This window comes from Magnolia sinica, chromosome 4 (assembly GCF_029962835.1).
Source record: "Magnolia sinica isolate HGM2019 chromosome 4, MsV1, whole genome shotgun sequence".
Lineage (NCBI taxonomy): Eukaryota > Viridiplantae > Streptophyta > Magnoliopsida > Magnoliales > Magnoliaceae > Magnolia > Magnolia sinica.
The window spans coordinates 114,162,751-114,176,094 of NC_080576.1; the positions used below are offsets into that span (position 1 = coordinate 114,162,751).

General features: G+C 40.0%; 1 protein-coding gene across 3 annotated transcripts in view; it reads left to right on the forward strand.

Annotated features, from left to right (window-relative positions):
* Window positions 1–228: 228 nt before the first annotated feature.
* LOC131243953 (phosphomethylpyrimidine synthase, chloroplastic-like) overlaps window positions 229–13,344 on the forward strand; it is a 39,832-nt gene continuing 26,716 nt past the window's right edge. The window contains exons 1-13 of one of the 3 annotated variants that reach the window (XM_058243612.1): window positions 229–1,197; window positions 7,523–7,588; window positions 7,684–7,818; window positions 7,939–8,004; window positions 8,104–8,289; window positions 8,399–8,485; window positions 8,588–8,701; window positions 8,826–8,950; window positions 9,036–9,144; window positions 11,041–11,166; window positions 11,306–11,629; window positions 11,710–11,833; window positions 12,034–12,185. In XM_058243612.1, coding sequence (XP_058099595.1) covers window positions 331–1,197; window positions 7,523–7,588; window positions 7,684–7,818; window positions 7,939–8,004; window positions 8,104–8,289; window positions 8,399–8,485; window positions 8,588–8,701; window positions 8,826–8,950; window positions 9,036–9,144; window positions 11,041–11,166; window positions 11,306–11,629; window positions 11,710–11,833; window positions 12,034–12,071 — 2,367 coding nt within the window. In that variant the 5' untranslated portion in view covers window positions 229–330 and the 3' untranslated portion in view covers window positions 12,072–12,185. Of the gene's footprint in view, window positions 1,198–7,522; window positions 7,589–7,683; window positions 7,819–7,938; window positions 8,005–8,103; window positions 8,290–8,398; window positions 8,486–8,587; window positions 8,702–8,825; window positions 8,951–9,035; window positions 9,149–11,040; window positions 11,167–11,305; window positions 11,630–11,709; window positions 11,834–12,033; window positions 12,186–13,344 lie in introns of those variants that run through there. The other 2 variants (XM_058243610.1, XM_058243615.1) reach the window with 2 other exon arrangements.

The window sequence follows — 13,344 nt, forward strand, 5'->3', positions numbered from 1 at the left end:
AACTCTATTTTTCACCGCACACACGTTACACACGTGACAGGAAACAAAACGAAAACCAACAATCACGTTGGGGACGCAGGCCCAGCAGATGTTGGGTCACCATCCAATCCGCTTGAATGGTGTGGATTACTCACAGTGGGCCCCACTTGTAAGAAATTAAAACCCGCGTACACCATTGGAAGCCGCGGGCCGAGTACATATTTTCCATGATCCTCTTATCCTCTTCCACCTCTCCTCTCCCACATCCTCCCTCGGCTAGCTCCCATGCTTACATCTGTATATACGTAATACTGTCTCTCTCTCTATCTCTCTCGCCCTAGGGTTTCAGAAATGACAGCAATCGAGTCTCTGCAATCTCTAACCGCACACAAGATCTCCCCAAATTCGACCCGCAATCTCACCAAATTTACAAGACTGCCCTTCTTCCACGACCGGCCACGTTCCATTCCGCTGAAATCCTCCCACCCAATCAGAAATTCCCGATCGATTTCTCTGGTTGCCTTCTACAATCAATCCAAGATCTCTATAAATTCCGATTTCGATATTTGGGGAGGGTTTCTCAAGAATCAGAGGCATCGGGCCCGTCGGATTCGATCCAACGGCTCTCGTGAGCAGGACGGCGATTCGACGGCTGATAAGGGCGATGGCGGCGAGAACAAGAATGCCAGCAAGTCGGCAACGCCTCCGCCGGCCCCGTCGTCATCGTCCTCGCCTCGGCGGGAGAAGGGCGGGGGCTGGTGGAAGAAGCGGAAATGGCAGTGGCAACCGATAATTCAGGCACAGGAGATTGGCGTCCTGCTCCTGCAGCTCGGGATTGTTATGTTTGCGATGCGTTTGCTGCGGCCCGGGATCCCGTTGCCGGGGTCGGAGCCACGGGTCCCGACGACGCACGTGAGTGTCCCATATAGCGATTTCTTGAGCAAGATCAACAACAATCAGGTGCAGAAGGTGGAGGTCGATGGGGTTCATATCATGTTCCGGTTGAAACAGGACACGGGTGTGGGTGCGAGTGCAGAGAGTGAGAGCAGGTCTCAGGAAGCTGAGTCATTGATTAGGAGCGTGGCCCCAACGAAGCGGATTGTGTATACAACTACTCGTCCGACCGATATAAAGACTCCATACGAGAAGATGCTTGAGAACGAGGTGGAGTTTGGGTCGCCAGATAAGCGGTCGGGTGGATTCTTGAACTCAGCATTGGTGAGCCTGTATTCGAATTGCTTTGTTTTTTGCGAGAAAAGCTCATCTTTTAGGGCCTGTTTGATATTCCAATTTCCTATGAAATGCAAGGTAAATGAGCCATCAGTATCATTTATAGGTGTTTGGTTAATAAGAAATTATGGCTTCTCAATTGAGAGTCAAATACACTTGTGAAAGGAGGTAAAATAAAATGTAATCATTACATTTTCACATTACAAAACCACCATTTTTACAGTTATTTCAGGTGAAACAAACAACATATCTTAATCATCATTATAGTCAAATGTATGTGATGTGACCACTGAATTACAAGAGTAAATAATCATTACCCATTTACAACCATTTATGGTTGTAATTGGAAAACCAAACAGGCATAAACAATGATTGAGTTTCGTGTATTTGATGAAAATGTTAGGAGCAATTAGAGTGCATTTTCTTTGGCTTTTGTTCATGCAATTTTGTTTGAATATACTCAAAACTCTCTTTTAGTGTGGCAATTACAGTAGCGAAAAAACAAGAGAAAAGAATCAGCTGCTCCCTTCTAATGTTAATGATATTATCACTGACGAATAGGATTAAACTTGTACATGTTAAATCATGTATGTTGATGCATGTTCTATCAAATTTTTGTTTTTGACACATCTACCTTTATGCTAATGAGTAGCAATATAACCCAAACTGTCTAAAGTGGATGTGATCTCCACTTTTTATATTGTTAGCCATGTTTACTAGATTTGAGAGTGCTGGTACTTGTAACACTTCCTCAGGATGGTATCTTTCCTTATGAAGGTATAAGTTTGCACTCGATAGTGGAGAGATAAGAAGGAAAGCTTACCTTATGAATATGTCAATTTACCTTTAGGGGGTTAGAACAAAGTTACCTCAATCGCCGATCCCCCTATATTTTCTATTCCGAGTCATGTGATCTGGATTGTGGGTCATTTGTGATCCTGATTGCTATTTTTATTGACCTAAAATGTTGGCTCTATACCTTGAGTGTCGATTAAGGGCCTGTTTGTTAAAGCTGAATTTTTGTACTTAACGTGGAATTTGGAAAATGTTCCATGTTTAGTGGTGTTTGTTATCGTGGAAGAAGGAAAGCGCTTCACCATTTTATGCCGAAATTTTTCCCTGATAAGAGTCTGGCTTAATGGGGAATCAAGAATGCACTCCGTGATTAATTTTTTTAAAAATCCAAATTTGTCCTTTGCGACAAAGATTTTCTCCCTTACGTTATACACATCCCAACTCTTAACATGGGACACTTCTCTGAGCCCACCATGATTTATGTGTTAGATCCACACCGTCCATCAACTTTTCTATATCATTCTAAAGCATGATCCGAAAAAAGATGCACATCCAAAGCTCAAGTCAACCACACCACATAAAGTTGTGGGATAGGAATGACTACCGTTAAAACATTCCTGAAGTCCACCGTGAAGCTTATTTGCCATCAAATCTCTTTATAAGGTCACACAGACCTGGATGAAGGAAAAACACAAAAATCAGTTTGATCAAAGCCTTATGTGGCCCCAAGAAGTTTTCAATGATAGGCACCCAATTCCCACAGTTTCTTGTAGTGTGGCCCACTTAAGCCTTAGATTTGCCTTGTTTTTTGTCTTGATTTCTAAAATAACATGAAAAAAAATGAACGGACGGTATGGATAAAACATATATATCATGGTCGGCCCTACAAAGACCTTAATTTTCCATATTTAGGTAGATCTTGGTGGGGTAGTATGTAATCCCCTCCCAGATTTGGGGTGCCAATTATGTGCAAATGCCTTTCGTAGGAAGTTCCTGCGCTGAAATCTTAGGTGGAGCCCACCGTATGTTTGTGATAAATCTAATCTGTCCATCCGTTTTTTGAGATTATTTTAGGACTTGAGACAAGAAATGAGGAGGATACAAGACTTAAGTGGGCCGCACTAAAGGATAAGGTGGGTATGAAAATTCCTATCGTTGAAACCTCCCCGAGGTCGACAGTGAGGTTTACATGCCATCAATACCGTTCATAGTGTCATTCCTAGTGAGATGAACTCAAACCACAAATATTAGCATGATTGAAAATTTCTGTGGCCCCACGAATATTTTAATTATGGGCATCCAATCCTCACATTTTCTGCTCATTTGAGTATTGGATACGGCTCATTTTTAGTACTGTCCTAAAATGATCTCAAAAAACGGATGGACGGGGTGGATTTCACACAAACATCACGGTGGGCCCCACCTATATTTCCAATGGTGGACTTCCTGGGAAAGGCTTTCCCATGAAATCTAGCTCACACCTGGGGACATGGTTTGGCTAGTGACGGTACTAGCCAGGTGGCTAGTGGTCGATGCTTTGTTGGCCCACCATGATGTATGTGTTTCATCTACGCCATTCATCCATTTTTCCAGATCATTTAATAGATCATTGATATAAAAAATGAGGCATATATAAATCTCAGGTGGACCACAACAAAGGAAAACAATAGTAATTAAGCGCCCACCATCAAAAATCTCTTAGTGACCACTGTAATGTTTATTTGACCTCAAACCTGTTGATTAGGTCATACAGACCTAGATTGAAGGGAAAAACAAATATCAACTTATTGAAGGCTTATTTTAGGGCATGATCCAAAAAATAAATTAGCTTCAAGTCTTAGATGGGCCTTTGTATAGGAAACAATGGTGATTGACCATTTAAAAATTCTTTTTGGCCACAAAATCTTTGGATCATGTTGATATTTGTGTCATCTCATCATCTAGCTGTTTGTGACATTTTCAATAGGTTGGATGACAAATAAACATTTTAGTGAAATTCATGGAGTTTTTAAAGGTAGGGATTCAATCACAATTGTTTCATATGGGTAAATGTGTCAAATTAATATATTTCAAACATTTCAGACGTTAGCTAACAAACAAGTTATTCTAGATTCACTATTAGTTTTCCGACTTCAGATTCAGATTTCAGATTCAGACTTCGGATTTCAGATTTAACAAACAGGCCCTAAGTTATTATATAAATATATATTTAAAATGTTGAGCTTTATACTTTGGTTTATGCTTTTTTTTAAGGGGCACTTTGATTGATGCAAGAGAATGCATGTAATGTAATAGTATCGATGGAGCGACTTACATGATCTTACTAATAATATTTATTATTTTATGAAATTTCTCTCTTTTTCATTCTTCATTTCATTTCATGTATTTATAGAGTACAAGAGTGACACATGGGACAATTAACCACTTGCTCTAAAAGCTTGAACTAATAGAGCATGGCAAATTAATCCCTTTATCTCATAGCCCAAGCCCCACATCTCATGGGTATCGCCTCACACGAGCCACCCGCCTCACACGAGCCGCCCACCCCGAGTGTACCCCTGTATCTCACAGGCAGCCCTACTCGAGCCTGGTGTGAAAATGCTCATTCATTAGTCACCACCGGTGAGGAGTCTCGAACACAAGACCTCCTGCTCTGATACCACTTTAATGCAGGACAATTAACCACTTGCTCTAAAAGCTCAAACTGATAGAACATGACGTATTAATCCCTTCATCCCATAGCGTAGGCCCCACATCTTATGGGTTAGGACCTTGGCCGAACATCTCTCTTGGGCCTCAAATCACATGGGTTCTACCTCACACAAGCCACCCGCCTCACACGGGTGGGGCCTGCCTCATACGAGCCACCCACCCCGATTGTGCCCCTGCATCCCACGGGCAACCCCACTTGAGTCCGGTGTGAAAATGCCCCTGCATTAGTAATTATCTTTATCACTTACCCCTATCATATCTTGTACTAGAGGAAGTAGGGTGTCGCATACCCGTTCCTGAACCACCCATCAAAGCGACCCGCTATCCATGTAAACCTTGGGTCAGATTACGTTGATCAAAGTAGCTTTGGCAAATTTCCCTATCTATATGGTCCCTTTTTAAGTGTATGTGTACCGTTGTTGATCGTCTTGAGTCCATCTAGAGAATTTCCCATAGAACGATATGGTAAGGATTGCCATAAAGATCATCTAGTGGTTTTGAATCTCATTGCAGTTAAAAAAAAAAGGCCGAAATTTTATTTCATTCAAATCATCATAATCCATCTCACTGCTCCATTAAAAAGTCTGACACTTGGAATGAAAGAAGTCCGTCTATAAGCCTATATTGGTTCGCATAAGCCCGTTCCTAAACTTTCTCCATTTGCAATAAAATAGAAGAACAGTTGCCACAAGATCACGGACAAGACATAATCTACAGATATACACAAAAGATAGTTGGGATGATCTGAACGGTCTAATAAGTGAAAGCTGAAGCGATTAATTGCATGCTTCAAGAACCCGTAGACATGAAGGGAAATATCAAGGGAACTTTTATTCAATAAAATATCAAGTGTTAATGCGTAATGTTCATATGTATGCTGCATGGTTCTTTATAAAAGCTGTGAACAGTCCTTTGTAAATTATCCCATATTGTCTGTAGTTGTTCCTCTATTATAAGCATAAAAAACTCAATTTGAGGAACACTCTGAACATATAAATTAAAAACTAGAAACTAATTACTGGTAAAAGACTGCAGTCCAGTTCCCATATGGTCTTCATACACCTGCCTGTTGAACTTCCTATCGTCATACCGAAAGTTCATATTGTTATATCAGCATTGGAAGAAATGGAACATGAAATGCACATGGAAAGAAAGGAAGTGGTTTGCAAGATGTGGGAGGGGTGGAGAAACATCTGTTAAAGGTGAGTTACTTGTAAGGGTGCAAATGGATCTGGTCAGGTCAAGGGGGGTCCCATACCCGATCTATTTAATAACAGGTTCAGAGTTTTGGCCCTAACCCATTAAATTTGGGCCAGGTTTGGGTATGGGTCGTGTCCAAGTAAAAAAAAAAAAAAAAACTTCCCATTTATTTAATGGGTCAGGCCTGGGTATAGGACCCAGAAACTTGGATTGGGTATAAAAATTGCAAGTGGGTTTTCACACAAATAATGTTCTAATGTCCTCCAAAACCCAATGTTCCATTTGGATTTCCAACTTAGGATTGTTTAATATTGCCTGTTGGATCTCATCTGAGCGACGTAATCTTCAACTTGCTTTGTGGAGTATTAATTAATTAACCAAACGTTTAGACTTACCCATGCTTATGTTAATTAACTACTTTTCTTGGGTCTGGACCTTTTTTTTTTTTTTTGAAAGGTAGTTGGGTCTGGACTTGGAATGAGTCCATTTTAGGATGGCCCAAGTCTAACCCATTTAAAATGGGTCAGGTCCTAGGCCCACCCAATTAGTAATTTGGATCAAATTTTGGACTCATGGAGGACTCGGGCCCACTCCATGTGTCCAAAATTTGGACCTGAACCCTCCTATTGTTGGGTTGGGTCTAATGACCTGCTGGGTCGACTTGACCCATTTGCACCCCTAGTAATTTCATTGTACTATTGCAGTGTGATGATTGATATTCAAGCACCTTGGAATTGTACGCTTGGCTCAATCAAACTGTCCAAATCGTGGGGCTCCCTTTAGAAAGGTCATTGTACAATTAATGATTGTAACATATGATTGATAAGAATTTGTTTGTTGAATTTGGACCACTGATTGTTTTCATTTTGGCCGTCCATCAACTATCCAACAATCAGGCAAATAAGTAATCAAGTCAATGTAATTTTTGGTCCAAGAGCCATCTAAATCAGAGCCCATGATTTGTATGGTTTAATTTGGCTTTATTATATGCCATGTGTAAAATTTGTTAGTTCTTGCATGTCAACCATCATACTCTGCCAAAGCATCAAAGCTCCTTTTCTCTTTAAAAAGCAAGAGATGGTCACCCAACAAACAGCTTCACTGCACAAATTATGTAAATGCCCTTTCTTTTCTTTAAAACCCCCGCCATGTCCTTTAATAATGCATAGTTTTAGCCTTGGGAAAAACTAATTGTGTGAAATTTTTTGCCCCTAGCTTCTCTCATGATATACATTAGAGATTAATGGTAATCTACCCCGTTTCATAATAATAATAATACTTATAATAAAACCATTTCTACTCCCCATTGAGTTTTGTGTTCTCAGGACATGTTTTGGTACTAGTAGCCTAACTTTTCATGCTTCTGCATAACTCCACTCAGTGGCACTGAACCAGACAGTTCCCAACCTAGGTGAAGGAGGAGGTTGATGTTAGGTAGGCAGAGGGTTGTTGAACTTCTGCCAAGCTATCATGAGAATGCCTGTTTTGAAATGCGACCCCAAATAGTTGAGGCTAGGCTATGATGATGATGATTCTAACATTTCATAGTACTATTCTTGAAATTCTTATAATTTATGTTTCTCTAACTTGTTTCTTTCCTTTACAGATTGCTCTTTTCTATATTGCTTTACTTGCAGGACTACTCCACCGTTTCCCAGTCACATTTTCTCAGGTGCGAATAGGCATGCTTTTTTTTTTTTTTTGCTTATACCTTGAAATCGGTGGTGCAAATGTGACTGTTTCTGATGGAAACATATGCTTTTCCAGCATACAGCTGGTCAGTTGAGGAGCCGTAAGACTGGGGGTTCAGGTGGAGCAAAAGTACCTGAACATGGGGAAGTGGTCACTTTTTCTGATGTTGCTGGGGTCGATGAAGCTAAGGAGGAACTAGAAGAAATTGTGGTATGCTAGATATCGTCCATATCTCGCAGCATTTCTTGATTATTAATTTAAGAGGGGGGCCTTAAAGGCTTGTAACCGCATATTGTAAATAATTTTCATTTGCTGATATCTACTGTGCAGGAATTTCTAAGGAATCCAGACAAGTACATACGACTTGGTGCTCGCCCTCCTCGAGGGGTACTCCTGGTGAGCTTGTATTAGCAATAGATATGAGAGTTTACTACAAGCTGGTATGCAATGTTGGGTATGATTCTTGATTTAATTAATGATTTATAAACCTTACAGGTGGGTCTTCCTGGGACAGGTAAGACTCTTCTGGCGAAAGCTGTAGCTGGGGAAGCTGAAGTTCCTTTTATTAGTTGTTCTGCGAGTGAATTTGTAGAACTATATGTTGGCATGGGAGCATCCCGTGTGAGAGATCTCTTTGCGAGAGCAAAGAAAGAGGCACCATCAATAATTTTCATTGATGAGGTGGAAACCACATGACTCCTGCTTTCTTACATGGTAACGTTGTTACCTATTATGTAGCTACCTGGGGTATGCTTAGCAGTAGTTTCCCTTTTGGATTCTCCTCCTGCAGATAGACGCAGTAGCAAAAAGCCGTGATGGTCGATTTCGCATTGTCAGCAATGATGAGAGAGAGCAGACACTGAACCAGTTGCTCACTGTAAGATTCTCAGATTGCATCAGTTCTTATCACTACTGATCATCATAGCAATGTACAAAGTGCTACATCTTTTAAGTTAATTCTTCTGAATTTGTGCTTCAGGAAATGGATGGCTTTGACAGCAACTCTGCAGTGATTGTTCTTGGAGCAACTAATCGGTCAGATGTTTTGGATCCTGCACTTCGCCGTCCTGGGAGATTTGATCGTGTTGTGATGGTGTGGTGCTTCTGCTGTCAGTTGTGATTTTAGCTGATTAGATATCAGAATCTTACATTAATGTCATGTCTTCTTGTTCAGCATTTCTAGTTTAGATTTAACTCATTTTTCTCATGGTTTTCAGGTAGAAACGCCTGACAGGAATGGAAGACAAGCCATTTTAAATGTGCATGTTTCTAAGAAGGAACTTCCGTTGGGGGGAGATGTGGATCTTGGAGAAATTGCATCTATGACCACCGGTTTCACTGGGTATGAGCCTTTTCTTTTTGGTTTTTTCTTATCTGGCAGAAAACTCTTCTCCATGGGATTGACTTGCGATTTTGGACTTGCACAGGGCAGACCTAGCGAATTTGGTAAATGAAGCTGCTCTGTTGGCTGGTCGAGTAAATAAAGTTGTTGTGGAGAAAGTTGACTTCATCCAGGCAGTAGAACGCTCAATAGCAGTATGCCCAACTCTCATGTCAACAACTCTATTTCATCTCTAGTTCTGCTTGCTTTAGTTGTGTTTTCTCACAGTGCTTTCAATTTCTCTGGGGGCATCCTTATTACAAAATGTATGCTGTTTGCTGAGCTTTGCAATTTATTTCTAGGTTCAAATAACCAATCATGTGGATCTTGCCTATTCCTAAATTGCATGCCACCAAATTTTATTTTATTTTTGATGAATGTGCAAAAAATTTATTAAGAGATCTAAAGGAAAAAGTACATCAGGAACAGAAAGTGAAACCAAGGACTGCCCTATTCTTGTATTTTGTTTAGGATCTTTCTTTAAGAGCTTGCATTTTACATTCAATGGTATTGAAATGGCACTGTATTCAATGCTTATAAATGCAGCTCATACACCATATGACAGTCACTTGTAAACTCATTTTCCTTCACATGAACCGATGCCTCTCACTTCCCTGTTTCCTGCATTCGTTCCGCACCTGTAACAATTGTTGTGAAATGAGATGTTTCCTGCACTGATTTCTCTTTCTGGTAACTGTGGTGCATACTTTTGCATAACTCTGGGTGATTTGGCTGCAATTCTGAACTATTATTCTTCTTGCCCCTTGGATATTCAAAAGTCCATGCTTTGGTTTTCTGTAAGTTGCTGACTTGGGTTGCTGTGTTCACTCTGCTTTCCTAATTAGTGGCACATGCTGGTTTCAGGTTTTACAAAGTGGTTCATGAATGAGTTTTTGGGGCCACGGCGAAGGTTGTCAGGAGAAATTTAAAAAAATGCAAGCCTCTTGGTACAGATTTAAGGATTGCAAACATCAGGAAAACTATCTAAAAAATGTTTTAAAAAGCAGCGATAGTGTGTCTGAAATTAAGAAATGGCATTTCTTCCAGTTTTAACCATTGGCTTGTTTGTGCATTTTCATGTGCTTTTCTATACTCTTTATTATTTGCATCTTCATCTATGTATTATGCTTCTCTCTCTTGATCATCAAATAATATTTTAAATGCTCCATATGGATCTGCCATTTTAGAAGTCAAGAGGGAGGGAGGGATTGCCCAATGAGCATTCTTGCAAACAAAGAGCAACTTTTTTCTGAACCATGAAATGGACTCCATAAATTAGGAAATGAATTCTGTAGAAACATTGGGAGGCATTCTGATTTCTTAGGTTCTGATAGGAACACGTCCAAGTGCTCAGCAAACATTTTCAAGCTCTCAGATTTATCTGAAAATCAAGAACCTTGTGAACAAAGTTACTCTATTATATAGACCATGACTTCTTAAAACCTAGCAAGATTTGCATGGATAAAAGAATTCTGCCACCATTCTGAGAATTTTATAGTGTTCCTTCCTGACACAGCTTTGATAAGATCTGCACTTAGCTAAGTTCCTACTCTACTCCGTGAGTTCCCAACAAATATTTGGAATTACAAATATGTGGCAGCCATTCTGATCATTTTGTTGCTTAAAGCCATGAATTTGTACAGAGCACGCTAATCCGAGTACCCAAAACAAATCAGCGAGAGCATGGTTACATTGTATATTGAAGATTTATAAACATGGATATTGGTCATAAACTCAGGGAATCGAAGTGGGCTAAACGATCAGTGAATGTCGCCGGTTTTCAGGTCCAATCATACTTCAGAAATAGTAAATTGTTTTTACATTAGGAACATGGTAATTAAGAGGTTCTGAGGCATTCGTTTGATCACAGAAGGGAAAATCTTTTTAAATTGTTCTCATGTTGTTCGAGTTTGGTGCCTTAATGCATTTTAAGGTTCACAAAATCTGGATTTGTCAGTTATGTTGTCTACATATGAAGTTGAATCTTGAAACAGTGTGCTATGGTTTCTTGATTGCTTAAGAATTATGCTCAAATAAATCTTCCTTTTTAGGGTATAGAAAAGAAACATGCAAAGTTGCAAGGTTGTGAGAAGGCCGTGGTTGCACGACATGAAGCTGGTCATGCAGTTGTGGGAACTGCTGTTGCAAATCTGCTTACCGGACAACCACGTGTTGAGGTAAATTTGTAGAGCCATTAAGCCCTGGGAACAGAATCTTTTCTTATATTCTTTTATGCTTTTGCAATGTAAAACATTCTAACTTCTTGCAATTGTATATTTGTATTTTTAACTTGTTCTCTGTGCTTGGTGTAATCAGAAGCTGAGCATATTACCCAGGTCAGGAGGGGCACTGGGTTTCACATATACTCCCCCTACCACCGAGGATAGATATTTACTTTTTGTTGATGAATTACGAGGCCGCTTAGTCACTCTTCTTGGGGGCCGTGCAGCAGAAGAGGTTGTTTATTCAGGCCGTGTTTCCACAGGTGCACTTGATGATATAAGACGTGCAACAGACATGGCCTATAAAGCAGTAGCTGAATATGGTCTTAATCAGACGGTAGGCCCAATATCATTGACAACCTTGTCTAGCGGTGGGCTTGATGAATCAGGAGGGGCTGTTCCTTGGGCTAGGGATCAGGTTTTCTTTACTTTTCTTCTTCTAATCAACTTCCTTTTACTTCTACATCAAGAAGATCGATCTGAAACTTAATATCGCAGGGGCATCTGGTGGATCTTGTTCAAAGCGAGGTAAAAGCTCTGCTGCAATCTGCCCTTGAAGTAGCACTCTCTGTTGTACGTGCTAATCCTACTGTTTTGGAGGGGCTCGGTGCTCATTTGGAAGGTACATAGTGGGTGCATGCTTATCTGTTTTGATTTTTCAGAAGTTCGTTTGATAGAACCGCAATTAGTTGCAATATACTAACTCCAAATGCTTTAAGCTCTAATTCTTACCTGTTGGTTTGTGCATTCTTTTTGTCAGATGTTGTAAACTAACATGTCTAATTAAATTTTGTGCAACATTATTGCTTTTCTGAAACTCAGGTTGCCTATATCCAAGGTCACATATCCATGCTGGATAATAGAATCTTGACATGGACTCAAAATTGATTTGGGACAGCAGGCAGCAAAAACAGATAATAATCTCTACCCCATAGTCCTATTCATGGATGCCAGAAGGCATAGCATGTGCGAGATAGTTCTTTGGAGCAACATCATGATACAGGACCACATCCAACCATCAAAATAGGGCCAGAGTGGCCAAACATCCTACACAATTAAGAAATCGGACTCAAATGTGTCTAGGGCCTTATAAATATCAGCAGTTTCAATCACCCTTTCGGCCCCATCTTTGCAAACGGAAGCCCAAACTGTGTTTAGATTGTCTAGTGGGCCCCAACCATAGCGCTTTGAAGTCCATGAGGTTGAATTGAGAGAATCCCTTTTCTATTTGTTTTCTCTATTTAATTGGCAGCAAATAATCTGGCGAGATTATTTTTTCCTTTTATTTCAAAAAGTGACAACACTCCTAATTGGACTCAACCTCTTTGGTACCTTTGTCATCGTCATCGTCATCGTCATCTGAGCCGTATCTCAATTAATTTTGTCGGCTATGCGAATCTTGTTCTTCCATACCACTATTATAATTATCACCATCTAAGCCTTATCCCAATTAATTGGGGTCACCTACATGAATCATGTTCTGCCATTTTACTCTATTGAGGGCCAGACCTTCAGTTAGACCTTAGGCAAGGTATTTGCTAATAGTAACGGGCAGCATAACAGCCAGTTATGTAATTGTCCATTATCATGGTATGCCAAAGAGGTTATGTCATGGCCATTATGCATTACAGGGCTGAAACGAGCATTACAGAAAAATGATCTGTAACGGTCCTGAAACAGATTTGTTTTTTTTTCAAAAACAGCCCATATCGTAACTATAATGGCGGTGGCCGTTAAGGCTACCATTGCTGTTATGGAACACACCTTGTCCTGCAATGGTCGAAATCTTTTCAAAAAAGGAAAAATATATAAGGATATTGGAAAATTTCAGAAAAATATGAGGATCTGAAATATGTATACTTTTCTGGTTTTGAACATGTATTTGATGGTGTAACAAGCCATGCTTTAGTACGAATGCTGTCATGGCCTGCCTGATACTATTAACTCGTGACTGACTCTAAAACAGTAAAAATACCATATTTATGCTTCTAAATATTTAAAATCAATATATAAATAAGATTATAAGTTTACATATGAATAGTGATGAGTTGATGACACAATTATAGGTCCTTACCTAATCACTATTTGGCTTCCGAACATTACATTGAGCATGATTTGGTGGATTAGGGCCTG